Raw genomic sequence first — 22,102 nt, forward strand, 5'->3', positions numbered from 1 at the left:
CCTGTGACCTTCTAGAGGAGTTTCTCTCCATGGACTATTCAGGCTTGCCAAATTAGACACCATTTCTGATTGGTATGAACCCCTACGTATAGGTTCACAGTGCTAAGGATACATACAGGTATTATTATTTTGCATTATTTGTATGTTGTAATTTGGATTTTTCTTCATAAAATAATTTAACATATTAAAGCTTGAGAGAAATCTGACTATTGAGTATTCTCCAATGCAGATATTGGGAGATATGTACATTCAGGTTTTGGGGGGGGGGGGGGGGGGAGGGAGCGTCCTTATTTAAAGCATACTACTAACCACCTTTACCACTTTCTGAAAATTTGCTGTCACATTATTTTAAAATATTTGCATTAAAATAAGGCATACTGAAGAATTTGTTCAGAATATACACTTACCTGATAAGTAGAACATACCTGTCTGTACCCTTCCACACACCTCTCAATGCCACAAAAGAGTATGAGTTTTAGCCTGCTGTCCATGGTCAGGTTTTTTTTAGCTATACTCCTGCAACTAGCTTTATCATCCCCGATAAAGCAGTAAAACAATTAGCTTACTTATTCTATTTATCAGTTATGAGAAAACATATTGTTGTGCTAAACCCCATAAATGTTCGGCCTTTGAAAGGCCACTTGCTTGTAACTTTGCCTGCTACAAACCCTATCTTTGTTACTCTGGTATGCAGACACTAAACAAAGGGTCAACCTGTGCGCAGTGTTCTAGAACAGTTCATTATTTGCACTTAACCTCATCTACTTGCTTAATTTCCATTGTTATTGCTTTGTTTCTTACTGATTTATTATTTAAATACTTCTCATTCTGAAGATGTGTCATGCATTGCATTCTACCAACAGCCTTCAAGCATCTTAAAAACATATAAGGTCAGTCAAAAGGTCGTTACAATAAGCAAATACATGGCTAGAACATGGACATAAAATCCATTATCAGTTTGGACCAGATCCATAGAAAAGGATTTTACTTAATGTTCAATCTGGCTTCCCCAGAAACCAGAGTCATAAGAACAAAGATAATAATGCTGAATTATTTCCAATTTTATTTAATTCTCTTGTTCTTCCTTAATAGATTAGGCCTTCAACACCATCATTGCCACTAAAAATTGAAGGAAATGAATAGTATGTGAACATTTTTTTAAAAAACTTGCTGTTAAATTTGTGCAGTAAGTTTTAAAAATCTATGGCTTGTATTATTTTAAGGATGTTAAGTAAATAAAATAAAAATCTCATAGTACTTATACCTATTGTAATACTTATTATCCACTGTCAATTCATTATGCACAGTCATAAACACAACAAAATTTATGCTTTGCAAAAACAACCTAAAAATTATATAATCCCCCAGAGAAACACCTCTCCTCAAAAAAAAAAAAACAAAAAAAACAACAAACTAATGTTGTGTGAGTGTGTTGACAGAGAATCATAGGCATAGAATAGTTAGGGTTGGAAAGGACCTTAAGATCATCTAGTTCCAACCCCCCTGCCATGGGCAGGGACACCTCACACTAAACCATGTCACCCAAGGCTCTGTCCACCCTAGCCTTGAACACCTCTAGGGATGAAGCATTCACAACTTCTTTGGGCAGCCTGTTCCAGTGCCTCACCACTTTCACAGTAAAGAACTTCTTCCTTATATCCAATCTAAACTTCCCCTGTTTGAGTTTGATACAGTCCCTAATGAAGGGTTCCTTTCCAGTATACTTGTATGCCCCCAACATTTTCTGTTATCCTTCTAAACTCAACCAAAGAAATACCAGCTGGAGGAACCACAGCCCCTTCTGATAACATTAGACTAAAGAGAGAATGTTGAAAAGTCTGCCTTAATATTTATATATTAGTGTAATAAAATACATTAGTATTTTAATATTACTAATAAAACAGTTGCAGCTGGAACATATTTTTAGTAAACTGGTTCATTGCTACATCGATCTTCTTCCGAGCAACAACTTAATATTTTTTGATATTTGCAAATACTGAAGCACAACCGGTTAGTTATATTTTTGCATCTATTTGTGGGTGAAGTAATATCAAATAATGTTCCCTTTTAATAGACGTGACCATTCATCATTTTAATTTCATAAAAATGTAAGACACTAAAATATTTTTCAAGCAGTATCTAATCTAACAATAATCTAATAATATCAACCTGCATCTAATCTAATAATAATTGAATTATAAGATGCATCTAATCCAATAAAAATTTAATAATAATGGAAGCCCACAAGTTCCACATTTTTTTTCAGGTTGGATATAGTTGTTTAACTGCATGTTAAACCTCTATAACTGGCACTATAGAAAGTAACTTTCTACACTCTGACTCTATTAAATACAATGTAACACTGTAACACAGATATACTATGTCATTACATATCAATTGTATTTTCTTTTAATTGAACAGTTTCCATTAAGGAAGACAGTAAAGGGTGCACAGGGAAACTATATTTAGATGTGAAAATACCGAGCTACTAAAAAAAAAAACAAAAAAAAAAACAATAGAATATTAAAAATGGATACCACATAAAACAATATTGTAGTTTATATATATATATATATGAGATCAAATATATTTTCCATAGTTTTTATATATGTGATCAAATATACGTTTAGTGACCTACACCTATATATGAAACTGTATATATTTACTTAAAATATAGGCATGTGTATTTATTCAAATTCAAGATTCAAGATATCTTAGAAGTTAACAGAGATTACACGTATTTCTATGCTAGACAAGTCTACATACACATATATAAAACGTAAGCAGTATTGCCTTTATATACTAACACAAGCACTATAAATATGCATGTATATACGCACATTCACATGTATATGCATAATGTATTTCTATTTCAGTCAAGAAAACAATGTTCCCCTATTGACAACCCCACTTTATGAGTACAGATTTGTAAGTACTGGGTTCTTACAGTATCACAGTATATTGATTATTATTGCAGATTAATGATTAGGCTGCAATTATTAAATAATGCCACATAAAAATAGTTGGGAAGCTTCAACAAATATTTTGCCAGTATCTCTGCAAAGACATTTAAATATTAAAAGCTTTTTAATTCATTATGTACACAGCAGTGAAGCAGACATATTTTTGTGCTTTGTTTGTAGAAACTGTGGACTTGACAAAGACTTCTACCTTTACACAGTACAAGTAGGCTTATAGGAGTTGAACACAATTCTGCCTATGAGGAAAGAGTTTATGACTACTTCCCATCAAAAATATACTTGCAATTGAGTTGGCAAACTACAGAAAAAGAATCCTCTCATCCTGAACCAACAGGGTAGAGAAAATAGATGTATGGATTCTGCCACTAAAACTAGGTGAAAACTGCGCAAACAAGAAGCTGTCTTTTGTTTCTGGAATTCCTGAGTGCCATTCAGAGGGCTGTCCTGCCTTCATAAACATGCCCACTACATGTCAGCGCTAATAAAATTCAAACAAAAACATGGAGAACCACAGCTAACCTACAGCAGTTTGATTCAACAAAAGATCTTTCTTGACTAAGCAGTACAAAAATTGTGCCAAATTTATTTTTTGGCAAGAACATATGCATCAGCTGCCAGATTCCCAGTAAATATGAAGGCGAGCAGAAACACTGGTTTCAGTAGAGGTATGCTGTCTTAACATCATTTAAAAATATGCCTTACTGTCTAACTTCCTCTTTTGCTACACCTCTTCATGGCTCTCTGCCAACACTAAATGAGTGATTATCTTTCCAGACACATCTTGTAACTTCTTTCTCACAAAAATACCCTGTCTCATTGAAAATAAATCTTTTATTTTTTCTTACCACTTTCTTGACTGTAAATACATCTACAGAACAATGCTAATTTTAGAAATTGTCCCTAAAAATAATGAATGCACTTTTAAATTGTCTTGTCTTTTTCATTATGACAAGAAGAAAGAAAAGAGTCAGTATCAAAAGTAATCAACCATAAATATTTCCTTTGAGATACTATGGTGAGTTAAGCATAAGCATTTGCACTTTCTATTTGAAAGCCCTCATTGTTCATGTAGCAAACCAGTATTTCTAATTTATGCCACAATTTTGACCACTGTATGATAAATTCAGTGTCTCACAGAATATTTCCTGTTCCTTCTTTTGCTCATGGTTTATTGTTTTTCCATTTTTAACATGCATCTGTCTATGATCTACTTATCAAAATAAAACCCAAAACATATCTATAAACACTAAGTCAAGTATAAGTATGAAGGTGTATCATGTGATTGTGTGGCTAACTAAGAAAGGACTGCTCCTGGAAGAACACAGGTGCCCTCAACCTGCTCTGCCCCCAGTGCAAGTTGAGAAAGAAAAGCACCTCTCAAGGTTGGAGCTGTAGTTGCCAAAGGAAAAAACACTTTCTCATTTTGAGAAGTCCACAACTGGTATTACATTGACCGTTAAACACTTGGGTGTACATGCCTCTGTTGGACAAGTATACAGAACTCCTAATTAAAGAGTTTCATTTTTGCCACAAAAGGAGCTAGATTGTAATGGCATCTTTTGTCCTACGCTTAATGAAGGCCGAGTTATTTTTTAAACAATTAGTAGCACTGCTGGAAGAGAATGCAAGTAATTAGCATAGCTTGACACCCAGAGCAACACCAGTTGCTGTTGTTAGCATCAACAATGTGTCAAGTTAAAAAGAAAAATCACAAGAAAGAAAGTGTCACTTGAAGCGGTTTCGCTTTTCTTATTTAAAGATACAATTAACCACCAATCCTTTAATGAATCCACTATACTATTGGCTACCACATGCTCATTCTTTCAGATTTTATTTTTTTTTTAAGATTTGGGTAGCCTATATATCAAACTCCACTTATATTAAAAAACAGAAGCAATATGGCAAGCAACAACCCACTTTTCAGTTGAGGAATTTCTGATCCACTTGAACACTGAATTTGCCAATGGCAGATGCACATAATCTGTAAATTAATTAATACAATCTGCAAGATCATACCTACAATTTACATTAGTAGCATGACTCAAGAAGTTGTATTACCATTTACAAAGGAGGCCTTAAGGTGAAAATGGACCTGAAATTGTTGCCCATCAGCTACTAAACACTGGTGTGAACATGTATCATTCCTTTACTCCCTAGGGATAAATGCCAGTCTAGGGAACTGAAAAATCTCATTCTCAGAGTCTGATACATAAACCAGCACAAATTTCTGAGATGGAAGAGGCAATGAGGAAGGGAAAGATACAGTTTTCAGATTACCTTCTTATGAACAGAGGATGGATGCTAGATCTGTCTGGAAACCACCTAACCTACTGCTCCTTGGCTCAGAGTATAGACATGCCATAATCGCTGGTGTAATCGGCATGACGTCATTGCTGGCATTAGCAAAGTGAAATAGGCTGCTTCATGACAAAGAGGAGAGAAACTGGATTTTGTGTGGTCTAATAACAAAATTATTAGCAACCAAATGAAAAATAATCAACAGCAGAGCGTACGCAAGGAAGGCCTGACATTTTAATCAGCGCCGATGTATGTGTAGTAAACATTGAAAGCTACCACAAATAAAGCTGTAGCTAGATATGAAAATTCACCTAAACAGTAGTATAAGCCACATACTCCTTATGACAGCTAAAGAGAAATCAAAGCACAACTGAGGAATCCTCATGATTATTGTCTTTGTAAATTATTTTTAGAGAGTTTGGGTACAAAGAAAGTCCATATTTCAAAAAAAATCATACAAGTACTGTAAATAATGTTAGGAGTTGCCATTATAAGGAGAGTTATTTGACTTAGGCCTATGCTAACCATCAAATTGGTACTTGAATTACTCTTCAAGGAGACTGCTGGAAAGTAGTCTGTTAGACTTTTACAGGTTTCTAAACTGGGTAACATCAAATATGAATGTTAGTTGCCTGTCTGAGATACCCTTTAAGAGTTCGCTTAGGCATCTTTGCACAGAAAAGCATAGATCATGCAAAAATACCCTGACTTTTTTTCCTATCTGCAGTATTAAGTCAAAGATCTCAAGAGAAAAGACATGCCTTTTAAAGTCTTTCTTTCCAGACTTGGCACATCTACATACATAACACTAAGAAACCTTTACTATTTTTTAACATGTTAAAAAATACACTAATCCTGTATTTAACATTGAAGGTATTTCTTGTTAAGTAGCATATTCATACTATTCATATAAAGTTGATAAACAATACACTGTTAGCTTACTAAACAGTAGCACCTGTTAAGGATATAAACCCACTGCATTATTGAAAAGCATGAAAAGTCCATGCATCTTCTATTCACATTTATGGCCCATGCTCTGTATTATCTGTGGCTAAATCCTTGCCTATTGAAATAACAAACTAGTTCAGGGAAAAAAAAAAAAATAGGAAGCTAAAACAATAAGTTTTCCTTAATAAATAAAAACACCTTTAAGAGAGGAAAGGAAGCTATCAGGTTCACCAGTCCAAGTAAAGAAGGTTCTTTCATTATGTTACTGTAATCACAGAACATGCTGTGTATGTTTGCACATACAAAGAGCCACAAAATCCACATAGCATGCATATGCAGATTTCACCTGCAATCATCTATAGTTATTATACACTTGTGCAGCCACACATTTTTGTCTGAAGGTACTTAAGAAAAGCCTTCCAGTTAGTTAAACCTATTAACTCAGTTGCTTTTCCCACCTCTGAAATCCTGTGTGAGAAGGCTGGCAGATAAGCTTTGCCCTCCACACTTGTGGTTTCTCAGTTGCAGTCTGTCTTTAAAATCCTCCCCCAGTCGCATGCAGGCACACACAGACTCTACAGAGAGAGTGGGCGAAGGGAAGCATGGGATGCTTAGTTCCTGCCTTTGCTCTGCAGCAGTACCAAACTCAGCATGAGAGGAACATACACCTAGGCAGATGGGAGGCCACTGGGCTTGGCCTTGCTGTTCAGCAGGAGCTCTGCCTCTCCTGGCAGCCTGGAGATCCCCCAGAGCACCCTGAGACCTGGCTGCCCACTGCCACCCTGCCCAGGGGTCCTGCACAGGTCCAGGGGCTGCTGGAGCCAGGAAGGAGGTGTGCTGGGAGCTCACTGAACTGTCGGAACAGCACAAGAAGCCCAGAAACAATTTTGGGTTTGTTTCCAGCACGGCAGTGCCTGTGAGCCCAGGTGGGAGGTAGTGTGGGAAGAGCAGAGGCAGCATGTGTTTTCCCTGGCTGGACAAGCATCTGGCATCCCCGAAGCCAGCACAGATAAATGCATCTCCTGTTAGCAGTGATGCAAAAGGTTTTTTACAATGAAAGCAACCAAATGAAAAATAATCAACAGCAGAGTGTATGCAAAAAAAGCCTGACATTTCAATCAGCATCTGTGTATGTGCAGTCAGCACTAAACACTGCCAGATGCCATGAATAAAGCTGTAGCTAGATAAGAAAATTCACCTAAATAGTAGTATAATGTGTCATATTCCTTATGATAGAAAACTCAACACACAACTAAGAAATCTTTCCTTGAGCAAAATCTAACAGCTTTTAAATGGTGATGATCAAATGCACATATAGATCTGTATGTGTACCTTGTCTGATTACAGACCATGCTCCTACCTTTCCCAGCTTCTGCCCAAAGAAGGAAGTCGGCATGCAACCAAAGCGTGCTTTCCTTCCCAACCACGTTATTTGGATAGAAAGGCCAATAGGTAGCACTAACCTTTAGCTTGTCATAGCGGTCACTTAAAGCTGCCACCTGATGGTCACGGTGTCGCCCAACCAGTTTACACAAGGCACAGATTAACTGGTCATCGGTCACGCAGTACATGTTAACTTTCTCGTCCTCATGCTCCAAGCACATTAATCCCCTGATGTGAGAGTCTGGGATGGGCTCGATGAGACGGTGACCGGTGAACGGCTTTTTGTTGGGGTGAGTGGCTTTCAGGCACTCCTCACAGTAGGACACCTCGCAGGTAACGCAGGTTTTCACTGCCTCCTGGGCAGGGTCCTGATCGCAGAACTGGCAGAGGACCTTCTCGCAAGTCGACATGCTGTTGCTATCAAATGCCCGCTCCCGGCGGGTCTCACTGGGGGAATTGGGCCCGCTGACCGAGGCTTTCTGAAACCTGTCAATGATGTTCTGCAGGGTGACGTTGCGCTTGAGCCCGTCTAGACCACGCTGGCTGAGGGTGATGACATAGCGGCAGGTTGGGCACTGGAAGGCAGTGATAGACTCCACCGGCTCGTTGGTGGCGCAGTGGGAGACCAGGATGCGGTGTGCGCAGTTGAAGCAGAGGCTGTGAGCGCAAGGCAGCAGCAGCGGGTCTTCAAACAGCTCCAGACAGATAGGGCAGGTCAGTTCTGACTCCAGTGTTTCCATCTTCAGGCAAAGCTTTCCTGTGGCGTCAGCGAAATCCAGGGAAGCTGATCAGCTATCTGGAAACACACGTAAAATTCGATTAAGCTAGAGAGGACATGAGGGGTCAGCCGTGGGGGGTTGTCAACTTTCTCCACTGCTCCTGGGGCTATCAACCCACCACGCCAGGCGGGAGAGCAATCTAAAGTTTTGAACCTGCACATGAACATATCAAGGTATTTAAAACTGGATTGCTTCTTTTTTTTTTTTTTTTTTTGCTTTGCTGTTCATTTAGAAAAGAAAAGAAAAAAAAAAAGAAAAAAGAAAAGCTCCTTCTTGATTTCTTTCCCCCTTCGCGTTCAGGCGATGGAGGAAAATAGCAGATGTTTCTGTGCATTAGTAAAACCCAAAATAATGACCATCAAACAGCCTATCACAGCAAAATTAGATCTCTTCTGAAGATGCTGTTTTTGGCTTCACTCTTCTAGTAGTAAAACTTCTTAAAAAACCTTCACCTTCGTGTAACACTGTGCAAGGATTAGTCCAGCATATTATGACTGACAGCCTTACAATCGCTATTCCGGTTAATAGTTATTTTATCAGATAGAAATTTTCATTTGTTATTACAGCAATAGCACAACATTTAAAGTACATGTCTGTGTTTACTTGCATAAATGTATATCCGTATATATACAGGGAATAATGCTTCTAGGAAAGCATTTGTTATTTTTTTATTTGACGTCTAGTATATATGTATGGCATATATATCATATACTAATATACTCCTTCCATGTATTTCAAGAACACGCACAACTGTATTTATATGTACCTGTACTTTTGTGTACATGTATCTGTACACATAAGCCCCAAAATACAAGACATACATGTTTGTAGTAAGATAAATACAGCTAGAGTACTGCACCAGTGTCATAACTGAAATCCTTAAAGGAAGATGGATGAAGTAAATGATAAACTGCAATTTAGCTCAAATCTCTGATGATACTAACTTCTGGTACAAGAAGAACCATCAGAGAGGAAGACAGTAAAATGTAGTGAGATAGTGAAATGTGTGATTTGCCTAGGAGGAGTTTGTGTGTGTGCATCCACTTTTTTGTCAGTACTCTCTACAGCTAAAACTTGCCAGCTACCACTTGCTTTAGTGGCTTTAATGATCACCTGAAGTGGATTAGGAACCAATGACTTTAAAATGAAAAGCATGGGATTTTCTGGAGAATGCAGCAGTACAATCCCATCAGAGATCAACTGAAACTTCATTTTGCTTCCTTTCCTGAGCTCAATGTTACAGAGAGTGGTTTTGAAAGAATTGCCCTACGCAGCTCTCCCTGCCTAAGCTCCTGTCAAGGGTTCATCGCTGCTGCAAGCAGACAGGTCAGTGAAGCAGAAGCAAAAGCTATGCTTCACACTCACAGAGCTGTACCTCTTCACAGTACAATCTATTTAAGCTTTGTTGCTCATAACTGAAGATGACTTCAGATGGCACAGCTGCATCGTCTTTACACTGTAAAGTCATTGTTTGGTTGTGTGAACTCTTGCCTCCTTCCCTGACCATGGAAAAGGAGGGATGGACAAGAATCTCTCACAAACAAGCCCTGGTTCATTAAGGCGGAGGAGAGCTCAGGGCTCATTAGCAGCCTTGGGAACCAAACCTGCTTGAACTTTCTGTACTTCATGACAATTAGTATGGGGAGCATGGTGGCAGTGACAGGAATGCTACCTATAACCCCAGTATGAACCACAGCAAAAAGAAAAGTTCAACAAATAGAGGCAACGTTCAGACTACCCATCAGTATTTAGTCCTCCTTGTTCTGTGGGAACAACAGCAATGCATCTGCTCCAGCAGTATGCTCAGAAATTAGGATACATTGCCTCTTCGCACTTATGCAACCTCTTATTCTGCTAAGAAACCTGAGCGTTTAAAAAACTCACTGACCCCATCACAAAATTTGCTTTCCTGTATCTTCTGTGATACTGATCTTAGTTGAAATAAAGTTCGGTTTGCCAAAGACTAATTCATTTATAACTATCCATCAGCTGACATAATTGCATGATGCATCTGGTCAAAATTAAAGGCCTGGCAATTTGATATAAGCAGGAAGACAACTCCCCTCCTCTCTCCTCAGCCATAGTTACAGAGCACAGAAGAGATGAAAGCCTTTTCTGCAAATGAAGACCAGTTTGTCTTTCCTCCTCTTCATTCTCTGTCTCACAGAGGTCCCAAAAGATCAAAATCTCACTTGCATCGCTTGAATCCCTTCCACACCACAACTGTGTACCTCATCATCCACTTATTCTGCAGGCTGAATGCTGTGCTGGAAATGGGAGAAGGGAATTTGGGGTTGGCAGGAGACAACGTTTCAAAAAGGCAGACTATTGCTCATTGCTCATCTATTGGCAGTCCTGTGAAAACCTGCCAACCTTTTGGTTTTGTTTCTGAGGCCTGTATTTGGAATATGGGGCTTTCTTCCATGCTATCCTTTCTGTACGAAATTCTTTCTGCTCCTTCATGTGCCAAACAGTTTCTTTCATTGTTTCCTTCTCAAAGCACTTTTTTTTAACCAAAGGTTTTTTATGGTGTTCATATAAAAGTAAACAGATAAAAGCAATGGCAAAACATTTGCATCAGTGCCTCATGGAAAGATGTTTGAATCATCACCATGGCTCTTCATAAATAGCAACATCTCTATTGATGACTAATTCTGATCTATCTGACCTGAATAAGCAGCAGCTCAGCCCTGACTAATGCTATTCAGTATGAGCAAGGGGGCCAAAATCTGATCTTAGACTGTAAACATCTCAGAATAAGATTCTATCTTCCAAAGTAATCAAAGCTGAGCACACTGTTAGAAACCAAATATGATATTTCTGTTTTCTTTTGCAGTTGCCTATAAATCAAAACACATTGCATCTGAGACTGAATAATGAATCCTTTAAGAGAAACTGAGAGGGGCTCCATTTTCTGGGCAAGCCACTGATTGCTCTTTAATCGACTTAAGCAATTGTGCTTTCTCTTTTAGGTTGGTGCCTGAAATACAGAGTGTTGCTACTTGCTAGTTGGCCCTTGCCTTAAGGTTTCGTATTTAGTTGTTTTGTTTTTTTTTTTCTTGTAGTGGTAGGGAATCCTACAATGAACTGGAAGATTACGCAGAAACTCAATATACAAAGTTTATATATGCACTTGCTTGTATTCCATGTTAAACATGGCCCATAAATTAAAAGCTACATAGACAGCCTCCAGACACAGAAAGGAAAGAATGAATTTCAAGTACATAATTTCATATTTGCAAAAATATGGAACTATTGGCAGAAAATTGTACTATTGCTGAAAATGTCACTGAAAAGAGAAGTATTACTTTTCTAGCCACAAAAGGTAGTTTTAAAAACAGCTATCAAAGTAAAAGTGATTGACAACAGACAAGTGTGATTTAAAATTCAACAATATACCTAAGTAACTTTAGGTTTGTGACATTTCCCCAGCATATAACAATTACTTACGTATTATGTGGTAAACAATGCAGTGAACAAAATTCTGATCTCAATATAGTTCATGGCAAGACTTCTACTAACACTAGGGGAATTAGCATTTTAGTACCTCTTGTTTTAAGCCTGACATTTCATAGGTGGCATTAATGTCTTCAGTCACACAGAAACACACCCAAAACTTATGGGAATTAGAGAGACATGAAAAAACATAAAGCTAAAGCTGAGCTAGATATATTTCAGTATACTAAGTACCAGTAGAGATGAATACATAAAACAATTAAAAAATATATATAAAAATCCCTCAACCTGTTTCATAGACTCATAGAGTCAACCAGGTTGGAAAAGACCTTAAGATCATCAAGATCATAGAGAACTGTCTCTTGTGAAAGGGATCCCACCCTGGAGCAGGGTAAAAGTGTGAGGAGTCCTCATTTGAGTATGAAGAGACCATGTGTGATGAACTGACCACAACCCCCATTCCCCATACCCCTACACCTGTGGTGGGGGAGGAGATAGAGAACATTTGGGCTGAAGTTGAGCCTGAGAAAAAGGGAGGCATGGGGGAAAAGTTGTCTTAAGATTTATTTCTTATGTCTCATTATCCTGCTCTGGTTGATTTGGTAATAAATTCAACTGTTTTCCCCAAGTCAAGTCTGTTTTGCCCTTGACAGTACACTTGGTGAGCGATCTTCCTGTCCTTATCTCAATCCATAGACTTTCCACTATAATTTCCTTTCCCTATCCAGCTGAGGAGGGGGAATGATAGAGGGGCTTTGGTCAGCACCTGGCACCCAGCCACAATAAATCAGTCACAAGTATAAAACTACATTTAAAAACGAATGTGTTAAAAATTCCAGTGTACTTAGGACACTTTTTTTCCTCAGTAAAGCACTACAGAATTCTCCCCACACAGAATAAATCCCTAGCTATTAGAATAAAGTTAGTGGGCAATGTTTTAGCATGCCATGTGTTGCCTCCTTTTCTATTCCAGCTGCAACTACAGGTTTCAGGGAAGGTGAGAAAAGAGTCTTATCGGGAGTGAAAAAAGGTGGAAGACTATGTCCTATGAAACTTCACTTTCCTCTCTAGGAAACGTGAAGCCCTTTGCATGAATTAAAGCTGTTTCAGTTAAGTGACACTGAAGGAAGAAACAGAGCTGTAGGCCATTCTGGAAAGTTTAAGCTTCATACTAAACAAATAGCACTGGACAAAAGAACCAGACTTGTGCCATGTTCCAAAATTCCTTAATGTGTTATCTCTCTGGCAAAATCACAGTTTGTTGTGGATTATGGCCAAAATACCCCCAAGCAGGTTCTAATAGCATTTTTCCTAACAATTCATTTTCTAGCAACTTGCAGTTTTAAGGCTACGACCAAATGCCTACTATAGTAAGGCTATTTCAGCCCTCATCCTTCAAAGTCATATATATATGAATGTTCATAAACGGACACAAGACCACAGGCTAAATTAAAGATCAAAAACTTGAAGATTAAGTCTTTCTGTAGAAAACACTAGTCAATTTTTTTCAGTTAGAAAATCAAATTTATTAAACTGCCATTATATTAATATGAAATGAAATGTTACGCATAACAGAAAAATATTTTATTGTATTTCATACTTACATGTTATGCATGTATGCATGCATGTGTGTCCATACATATATGCATCCTACGGTTTATAGAACAAGAGGAATTACAGTCAATACACAAAATCCAAATAAACTGTGGAGCGCTTAAGCATGCTATCATCATAGTATACGCCTATAATTTTCAAAGCAATAGTATTTTTCTGTTAAATGCTCTATAAAAGGTAAATTTTAAATTTCATTATTGTCATAAAATCCGCTATGGCAAATAAAAAAAAAAGCAGTTTCTTCTCTTAGGTGTTGGGGGGGGGGGGGGGGGGGGGGGCACATGGAGGGAGTAAATGCTATTCTTTTTTGCCATTTTCTATCCTGTTCTAGGATACACACAGAATTTTCTTGGGAACAACTTGTCCTTGCAACAAGTAAATGTGATTGTTTCACATCACATGCAACAAACATTTCAAATGTAATTAAGCCAATGGACTGCTTAATAGCCCAGGTTGTCCCAAAACTTTATCTTCTGCAGCACAGACATTGAAGTCTGTAAGTGCTTGTGATGCTAGTAATTGCCAGCAGCACAGCTAGTGAGATATTCATGTAAGTAGCGTAATGTGGGCAAGTAGTGTAAAATGAATAATTAAAATTTGTATTTTTTTCCTTTAGAAATATTTAATGAAAACTTCCATAATACAAAAAAATAGCAAGGTGCACACACCCTGAAGCAAGCAAATACTTGTTTTTCCACTGTTTTTCATCAAAGCAGTGCAAATTAATAAATATGCAAAGGATAGTGCCTGTTCAACAGCTCGTAATATGGAAAAACAAATACTCAGCATGAAAGAAAATGACTAGCTCATCCTATTCATACATTTTCATTGACAGAAGAATGATTAGCTGCCTTGTCTAGAAGTTACATGCAGTGTTTCCATGACGTTGAGATAGTTGTTTGCAAAATTCAAAGGATATTAATACAGCAAAAGCACATCTGCTGTGCTGCTTGTAGTGATATAAAGCCTAGACAACATCCCTCTCTGGTCAAAACGTATGCTAATAGGAGAATATGTTTTCAAGAAGCCGAATCCTCCATGTTATTTGGTGAGATGAAGATCTTACAGAATTAAGGCCTTTGGCACTATATCACATATTCTTTTTCTTGGGATCTAAAACAATAACTGAGCCTCAAAAGCTAACAGGCAAGAAAAGAAAAAAGATCATGCCCTGTAAATCCCAAAACAATAAATAAATAGCTGACTTAATATTATCTATAGTAATATATTAGACACAATATTACACATGTGTGCATAAACCCATACTGGTAGGAGTGTTTTCTGACATACATTTTTTATATCCTTGCAACTCTAGTAGCTTTACATTCTTTAGATACAAGATTCAATATTTTCTCAAAATGCTTCAGGGCAAGAAAAGCAAAGGATTGTTTAATTTTTAGCATGTGTGAATCAGTCTACTGGCATCAGCAGTGACTTCCTAACAAATTTATGGCTGAAAATCGGTTCCAAAAACTTCTTCAACCAAATTCACACTCTTCATTTGTGAAATTGGTATTTATTCTGGGGTATATCACAACTATACAACAACAAATACTGAGGGATGAAATACACATCTTGCTGTGGACACTGGCAGCATGGGAAACAACTGGAGTAACTCCATAGCTTGCCAAAGGGGACAACTTGCTATATACATATATATATAACTTGCTCATTGAAACCTAAGAGCTTCCTAGATGATGGATGCTACTCTGCAACAAAAGGCAGTTAGAATGATTTCACCCAAAATAGTAATTACCAAACCCCACCAGTTTTCATAGGGCTTTTGTTGCACAGAAGATCTGAAAATCTCTCATACTTCCCCAGCTGGGATTTTTACCTGTGTAATGCCTTAGGTGACATGGTACTCTCTGATTTTAATGTAGATGATACACCAACAGAAATAGCCAGATATAGTTCAGGACATGCCTTCTAGTCGTATGTGTTCACACACACAGATGCGTAATTTAGCACAGCTTGGAAACACTGTGCCCCTTAAGCTACTGAAATATTTCAGGGCAGATCTTCGGGTGGCTTAAAGAAATAATTGCATTCTCTTTCCACAAAGTTGTCCTAAAAATTCTTTCCCTGCAGCTATGTAAAGGTAATCGCAAATACTACTTAAATTCATAATCATCGCCTCCACCTAGATAATGTCATTATGAGCTCTCAAGCAAGAACACCAAAGGTCTGCTTTCTTATCAAACAGGGCATTTAAAATAGCATGAATAGAAAGAAATGTCCCAGGAACTACAACAGGTGTGAAGCTGTGACCTCACAGCCACAGGACTCTGAATTTAAATTACCTACAAGATGCACTTTTGACTAGCTAGAGCTCCTTTTGCTTATAAAGCTATCCCTATTGCATCACAAGGCACACAGTTAGCCTCTTGCTGTCCTGCTCTCTGCTCCACGTGATCATTAAAAAAGCTTATAAAAGGTTTTTGACTTCTTTTAAGAGAACACATGTTCTCAGAGTTATATACTGCACATTTGCAAAGACTACAAAGAGATTCTAGCAACTGCAAAATATCCCACTATTCAGTATTCATTTATGCTTGCCGTACTCTCAGTACACGAACAGTACAAGATCAATGGTGTATTTAAAAATCAAGACAGTAATCACATAATTAGAATAGGAAATTAGCTGTGAACCATGGAAGGGCAGAGGATAAGAAACAAATTATATCTGTGCTCTGAAGGTAATCTATTTTAGGTTTCTGGAAGAAGCCTCTGTCACTGGTACAGGAAACACGCAGCCTGGGCTTCCTAGGCCCAGGAATAACCAAACGGGAACTAGCATGGCTGCTCCTCCATTTGTGGATCAGAACCCTCATGCAGGTTCTTGCCACCTCCCAAGGCCTGCTCAAAGAAGAGTGGGTACATTTCCTGTCCGACTTGTGTCACTGGGGCCACCATAAGTATGCTTTTGCCACCTCACCTTAGGGTACTAGGTTTCTGTTCTTTGTTAGAACAATGATTTTATGAGCATTCTTTGGATCTGTGCCTCAGAAACACTAGCAGAACAAATATGAGAAACCAGTTTCTCTCCCCTGCTTCATAGCTGTTCCTAAACACAGAGAATGGCATTCACTGATCTCTGTAGGGTCCCTTGGTAATCAACAGAAAGAAACAGTCATCTCTAAAGCCATCTCATTTATTTTACATACCCTTCAGGATTAAGTGATCTGCACTTTCTAGCTGTATTCATACCTGTATTCCAGGTATGAAAGGAACTTAAGAACATAAATTAAGACTACATCAAATAACAAGTAACTATTTCCAGTGTTCTTGAGATTTAAAATAAAGAAAATGGAGAATTTATAGCTATTCTTTTGTTATTAGATCAAAAATCATTTGTTTAGAGAAATTTGCTTCCAATGATTCTAACATGAATCATTTCTATCATTCCCTGTATTCAGAGATCCGAGAGAAATCTGAACTGAGTTGAAGGAGAATGATCCCAAAATAACCCCTTCCCAGATGACACTACTGAAAGGGGACTTTTCTGGATTCAGATGATTCTCATCTCTGCTGCATGTGAAGGGCATGTAGACAGTTCCTGAGCACCAGATGCACTGTCTGAAAAACAGCCTGCTTGGCATAACAAATCTTCAACTTCTATACTTTATTCATAGTTTTCAGGCAAAATAGCAGCTTGACTTCCTATACTCCAGATCATGAACAAGGTGCAAGACCCTTGTCCTTCCAGCTGCTAATCACTGTCCTTCCTGCTATCGCATTAGAGCTCTCTAACAGGCTTCAAAGGGTTAAATTGCTCCCAGTCTCAATACCAAGGTGTGTAATAACTACTTTACTAGTCCTCTACTCAGCCTGCTTGGCATTACCAAATGGCAGTATTAACCCAAACAACCGAGAATGGTTAGTGCATGAGCAAAACCTCTGACCTCAACAGGACACAAAGTTAAAGCAGAAAAATGAACTGAGAAAAGGAAGAAGTACGGAGTTTTATGTAGTGGTTAACAATAGCCAGTTGCTCTGCCCTAAAGACACTCAGACACCCATCCCAGCCTGTTCAGTGAAGTACCACCCCCCACCCCCCTCCGGCTCACAATGAGATGCAAAGTTTTAGTCTTTATTCCATGTTAATAAAGCTAAATCCTAAGAAGGCGGCAAGTTGCCATTTAAAATCTCTTGAGGACTTTCTAAGGCATTTCAGCTGGTACTTTTTGCAAAGAGCCAGTAATGCTTTATTGCTTACCAGAGGCACACCCATGTGTGTTTTATTTCTTGAGAAAGTGTTAGTTAGCAGAAACATACCACAATAAACCCTGGTGATCTCAAATATTTTCTTCTATGCATTTGCATCCTTTAAGAATGTTATCCTTTAAAGACTTTTTAAAGACCTGAGACAAAACCAATGATTAACCACAGCCACATAATCTTGCCTCGCAGGTTTTTAGCAACCACACTGTGGCAAAACTTCATTGCTTCAAGCTAAGAAATTAAGAACAGCAAAGGCCTGCATTGTACCAGCAATGTAATGTGCAGCTCGAAACAGAAGTGGTAAATAGTAGCAGTCTTTTTAAACCCTACTGATGACCAGAGAGATGAATTAGGAGCTGAATTAGGAAACCAGGTAACAGGTAGTGAAGTGATAAGAAAAAATGATTAAATTTACCTGTGCCTCACTTGACATCAACCAGAAAATGTACAACAGCTGGAAGACCCAGTATTATATTCAAACTCACTCTGCCAAGTTAAAGTGCTGTCTTTTGGGGCTCTCCCCACACTGGATCTTCATTACTTAGCATCCTGATTCCCTCCAGCCACGAGATGTGGGTGGTGGTTGGTTTGTACAACTCTTCTCCTGTGCTCAAGGAGATATTGATCCTAGGAAAGGCCTTACTGAGTAGCTTCATGAAATGAATGGATAATGCTTTTTCACCATCCAGCTGTGTCTCTGTTCTGTTCAATACATGCACACATATGCACATACATATGCGCACACGTAAAGGATCCATTGTCTATACGTGGTTGGGCTACTTACTAGTCTGGTTGGACTATTTGCTCATTTACCTGCCATCCTCAAATTAACTGACCTGCAGATAGTCTTCAGAACATCCCAAAAGGGAGTAGGAAAAGACAACTAAAATGGGCAATTGCTTCTGAATAACTGAATCAATACCCAAACAGGCCTCTCAAGCAAAAAGTCCTCAATGTTATAAAATAGCTTAGTAGCTTTTAAGATAGCATGGAAAGAGAAAACAATAGCTTAATTACATCCCTTTGAGATGTGGTCCTCATCAACATGTAAAGTCTCACAGTTTATCTCAAAAAAAAAAACTAAAATAAACTGTACATTTCCTGCCAGCTGGCAAACAGGTCAGTGTTACTGAAATAACTAGTGTTGCACTCATGAAAGAATTACTGGCATGCATCTGCTCAAGCACTAGTCTCAAGCTTTTTTTTTGAGGAGCTTGCTAAATATCCACTTTAAAACTTGAGTAGAGGTCAGCTTATCTTGTTCTTAGACAATTGTTTATCTCAAAATATTGTACTGGGAAAATAACATTAGAAATTCTGTACCTGTGGACTAAGCATGCTTGTGATCCTCCTAAAGGTAAGGTGTCTTCTGTGGGCTTTTGTGGATACAGAACTTGCATATGAAATAACTGTAATGACTAGACCATCACTCTGAGCATACTGATGCCAAAAATTCCATCCTTTGAAAAAACATCACCTCTCAACCATCATACTTAAATGTGTCATCATTTTAGGTTACGTAACTTCATCAATTATAAGTAAAGAAGTGGGATTTGAAAGCCTTTGCATAAGGAGTGCAGCAGGCTTTTGGGAATGACCATATTTTTTTCATTCTTCTCATCTAAACATATATCTCAGTCTTCATCTGTTATTTTTAAAACAGAATTATAATCTTCCAGATGTTAACAGTATGCAGATGCTTGTACCCCCTTTATCTCTCTTATTAACTAGAAAGACAACAATAAGCCCTTGTTTCAAAACACAAGACAAAAAAAAATACTCTTTGCTTAAAAAGTTCCTTTTTTTTTCCCCCTGAGTTTTCATTACCAAAAACAAAATTCATCCCAGCACCCGAGCAAACCTCAACTCCTCCCTCACAACTGCTAAATGCAATAAAATACTTCCTAAACTACTTGCAATGGCAAGCCTACACATATGCATTGGCTCTAGCTCACAAGAAGTCACCCAGCCGCATACCCACCACTGGATCCTGCCCTACATCTTCTGGATGAAACATTGCTGCAGAGACAAGGACCCTCTTGGAAAGCACCAGCAGCCCAGCTGGGACAGGCAGTAGCAGCTACCACCGTCCCAGTAATCCTGTGGCAGCACTGACTGCGTCTCCAACTCTGAGATAGCCGTGGCTGAAACACAACAGGAAAATCTCCCCTACAATTGCAGGAAAACCTGCTCCACCTAACCGCCTCCGCCAGGATCCATGCTCCCAAAGCCAGCCCTTCATATTTCTCCCCCAGCAAAATACCTCCTCTCCTCTCCAAGGGCCAGCCTCGGTCGGGTGAGAGGGCAGGAAGAAACAGATGCTCTCTTGCAGAGCATCACAGCACTCTGCCCAATGGCTGCAGCGGGATGGTGCTATCCCACAGCCTGGGTGAGGAAATGCTCAGACATAAGTGCAATTAGCAAGAGGTTGACCTGGACTGGCCAAACCTGTCGCACACAAAATGAGTATTTCCAAAATTGCTGTTCTCCAGAACAGCAGAACTCTGCAAGACAGATTCATGGTAAAACACCAGTTCACTTTTTTTTTACTGTTTCCTTCAAAGATTACTCAAAAACTTAACAGCACAATGACCAGCAGGAGTTTGCCAGAAGTGGAAAGAATCTGAAGAGCACAGTGCCTGAGTGAAGGACTTTTCTTCCTATAAACACCATGGAGACCTCACTTTCTGAAATTCAGCAGGTGAAACACAAGATGATGGCAGCTGCTCGTTTTATTTCATTTTTTAGCCTAACTTAAGTGTAAGCAGTAAACCGCAACAGAAAACTACAAATGCTTCAGCAAAGTGCCCAGGAAGAATCCTGACTGAAGTTACACCAGACATTTGGTCTCCAACAAAGGTGTTAAAAATTCATGCAAAGTGGAAACAGCAGGAAAGAATTGTTTCCTCGTGTTCCTCTTTTTCATGTTGCAATGCTCTCCTTTATACAATGGTAACACAACAAAGTGAAACGAAACGCACCTCAGACATTTAAACATAAGATTGCAAATCCACAGTGTTTGGTCTTTCTTCCACGGAGGAGCCTGCACTTTGTTCTCATTGAAACAATAAACAACTGTTGTGATTATTTAATTTCCTATTCATTTCGTTCCCTTGAAAAAACAGACCAGAGTCCTCACAACTGCACACTCTTCATAAGGTTTTAAAGGTTTCTGCTGGCAATGTCAGTTTGCATGTGTGTGGAATGACAGCTTGTAACAGGCAAAATAAGCATGCAGAAAGCAAGACAGATGTGCAGAGGGATTACGATTATTGGGACTCTTTTCCATGGTATAAAATGTCCATGGATGATCTATAGTCAAGAGCATAATCCATAGTCAAGTTATAAGCAGCCCAGCAGGGGCCACAGCACAAGTCCTAGCCCGAAGGATTTTGGATTCCTCAGCTCATACCCTGGCCTTGATCTTTCATTAAACAGCACCACGCAGTTTCTTTGGGCTGTTCTTCCAGCCATGCTGGTTCACAATCATCCAGATGCATTTAGGATCAAACAGTCCAAAGACCATTATTATTAGCAGGTGCTGCCCTGCTGCTCTCTTTGTCCACATGATAGTTAGCCTGAGCTTTTCATGCCCTTTGCTTGCAGACAACCAGCCACTGTCTGAAACACAGTTTCAAAAAATAAAGTTTTTTTTATATTTAAGTCTTCTCCTCAATCAATCATGAAAGTGTTGCAAAGCAGTTTCAAAATAATCTGAATTCTATTGATACATCTGCCTTGATTTCTGCATGTGTGCTTCTTCAGTTTGAGGGTAACATTTTAACAGCACTGGAAGAATCTGTCAAAACTTATGTCTACATGCTCTAAATGATGCTATGTCTGCGAAGGCTTCAGCGTACTTTTCACTGCACACACATGATTATGCACATATATGCAAGTAAATAATTATGGCCTCAAAAACTGCTTGCACCACTGGCTATGCTAGCTAGTTATCATTCAAGCACCTTTAGCTTATGGTAAAAGATGCATCTGAAATATCTGAAATATCTACGTCTTCTACAGTACTAATCTCCCTTCTTCCACTTTCTGAACTCTTGTATGACGTATAAAATACACGTCTTCTAGCCTTTTTCCTCTGGGCTACCTATTTAAATTCATGAAAGCCCCACTAGCCAAGTCATATAGCATTATCACAGTTTAACAAGATACCATCTTCAGAGCTCAGTTAGCACAGCTGTGCATTTGCATACTTACGGTACCCACTAAGAGCTTTGGTGAATTTAAGGAAACACCAGATGTGTTAGCCACCAATGGTCCCTTTCAGCTGAAAGTTACCACTTTAGCCACAGAATCAGTAGATTATGTGAGGGACCAGGGTTCACAAATTTCCTTGCAAGGTACAAACTAAAGAATGATTGCTTAAGCTGCATATGGTTGCACTAAGTTACAGAAGGGGAA

At 38.7% G+C, this 22,102-nt stretch overlaps 1 protein-coding gene across 3 annotated transcripts in view; it reads right to left on the reverse strand.

Moving 5' to 3' along the window:
- Positions 1–22,102, reverse strand: part of MID1 (midline 1) — a 246,926-nt gene that overhangs the window by 91,309 nt on the left and 133,515 nt on the right. For 2 of the 3 annotated variants that reach the window (XM_057419564.1, XM_057419565.1), the window contains exon 2: positions 7,691–8,406. In XM_057419564.1, coding sequence (XP_057275547.1) covers positions 7,691–8,350 — 660 coding nt within the window. In that variant the 5' untranslated portion in view covers positions 8,351–8,406. Of the gene's footprint in view, positions 1–7,690; positions 8,407–19,664; positions 19,922–22,102 lie in introns of those variants that run through there. The other variant, XM_057419563.1, reaches the window with a different exon arrangement.

This window comes from Pezoporus wallicus, unplaced genomic scaffold (assembly GCF_028554395.1).
Source record: "Pezoporus wallicus isolate ANWC-B61680 ecotype Strahan unplaced genomic scaffold, APGP_CSIRO_Pwel_v1 contig_5767, whole genome shotgun sequence".
NCBI lineage: Eukaryota > Metazoa > Chordata > Aves > Psittaciformes > Psittacidae > Pezoporus > Pezoporus wallicus.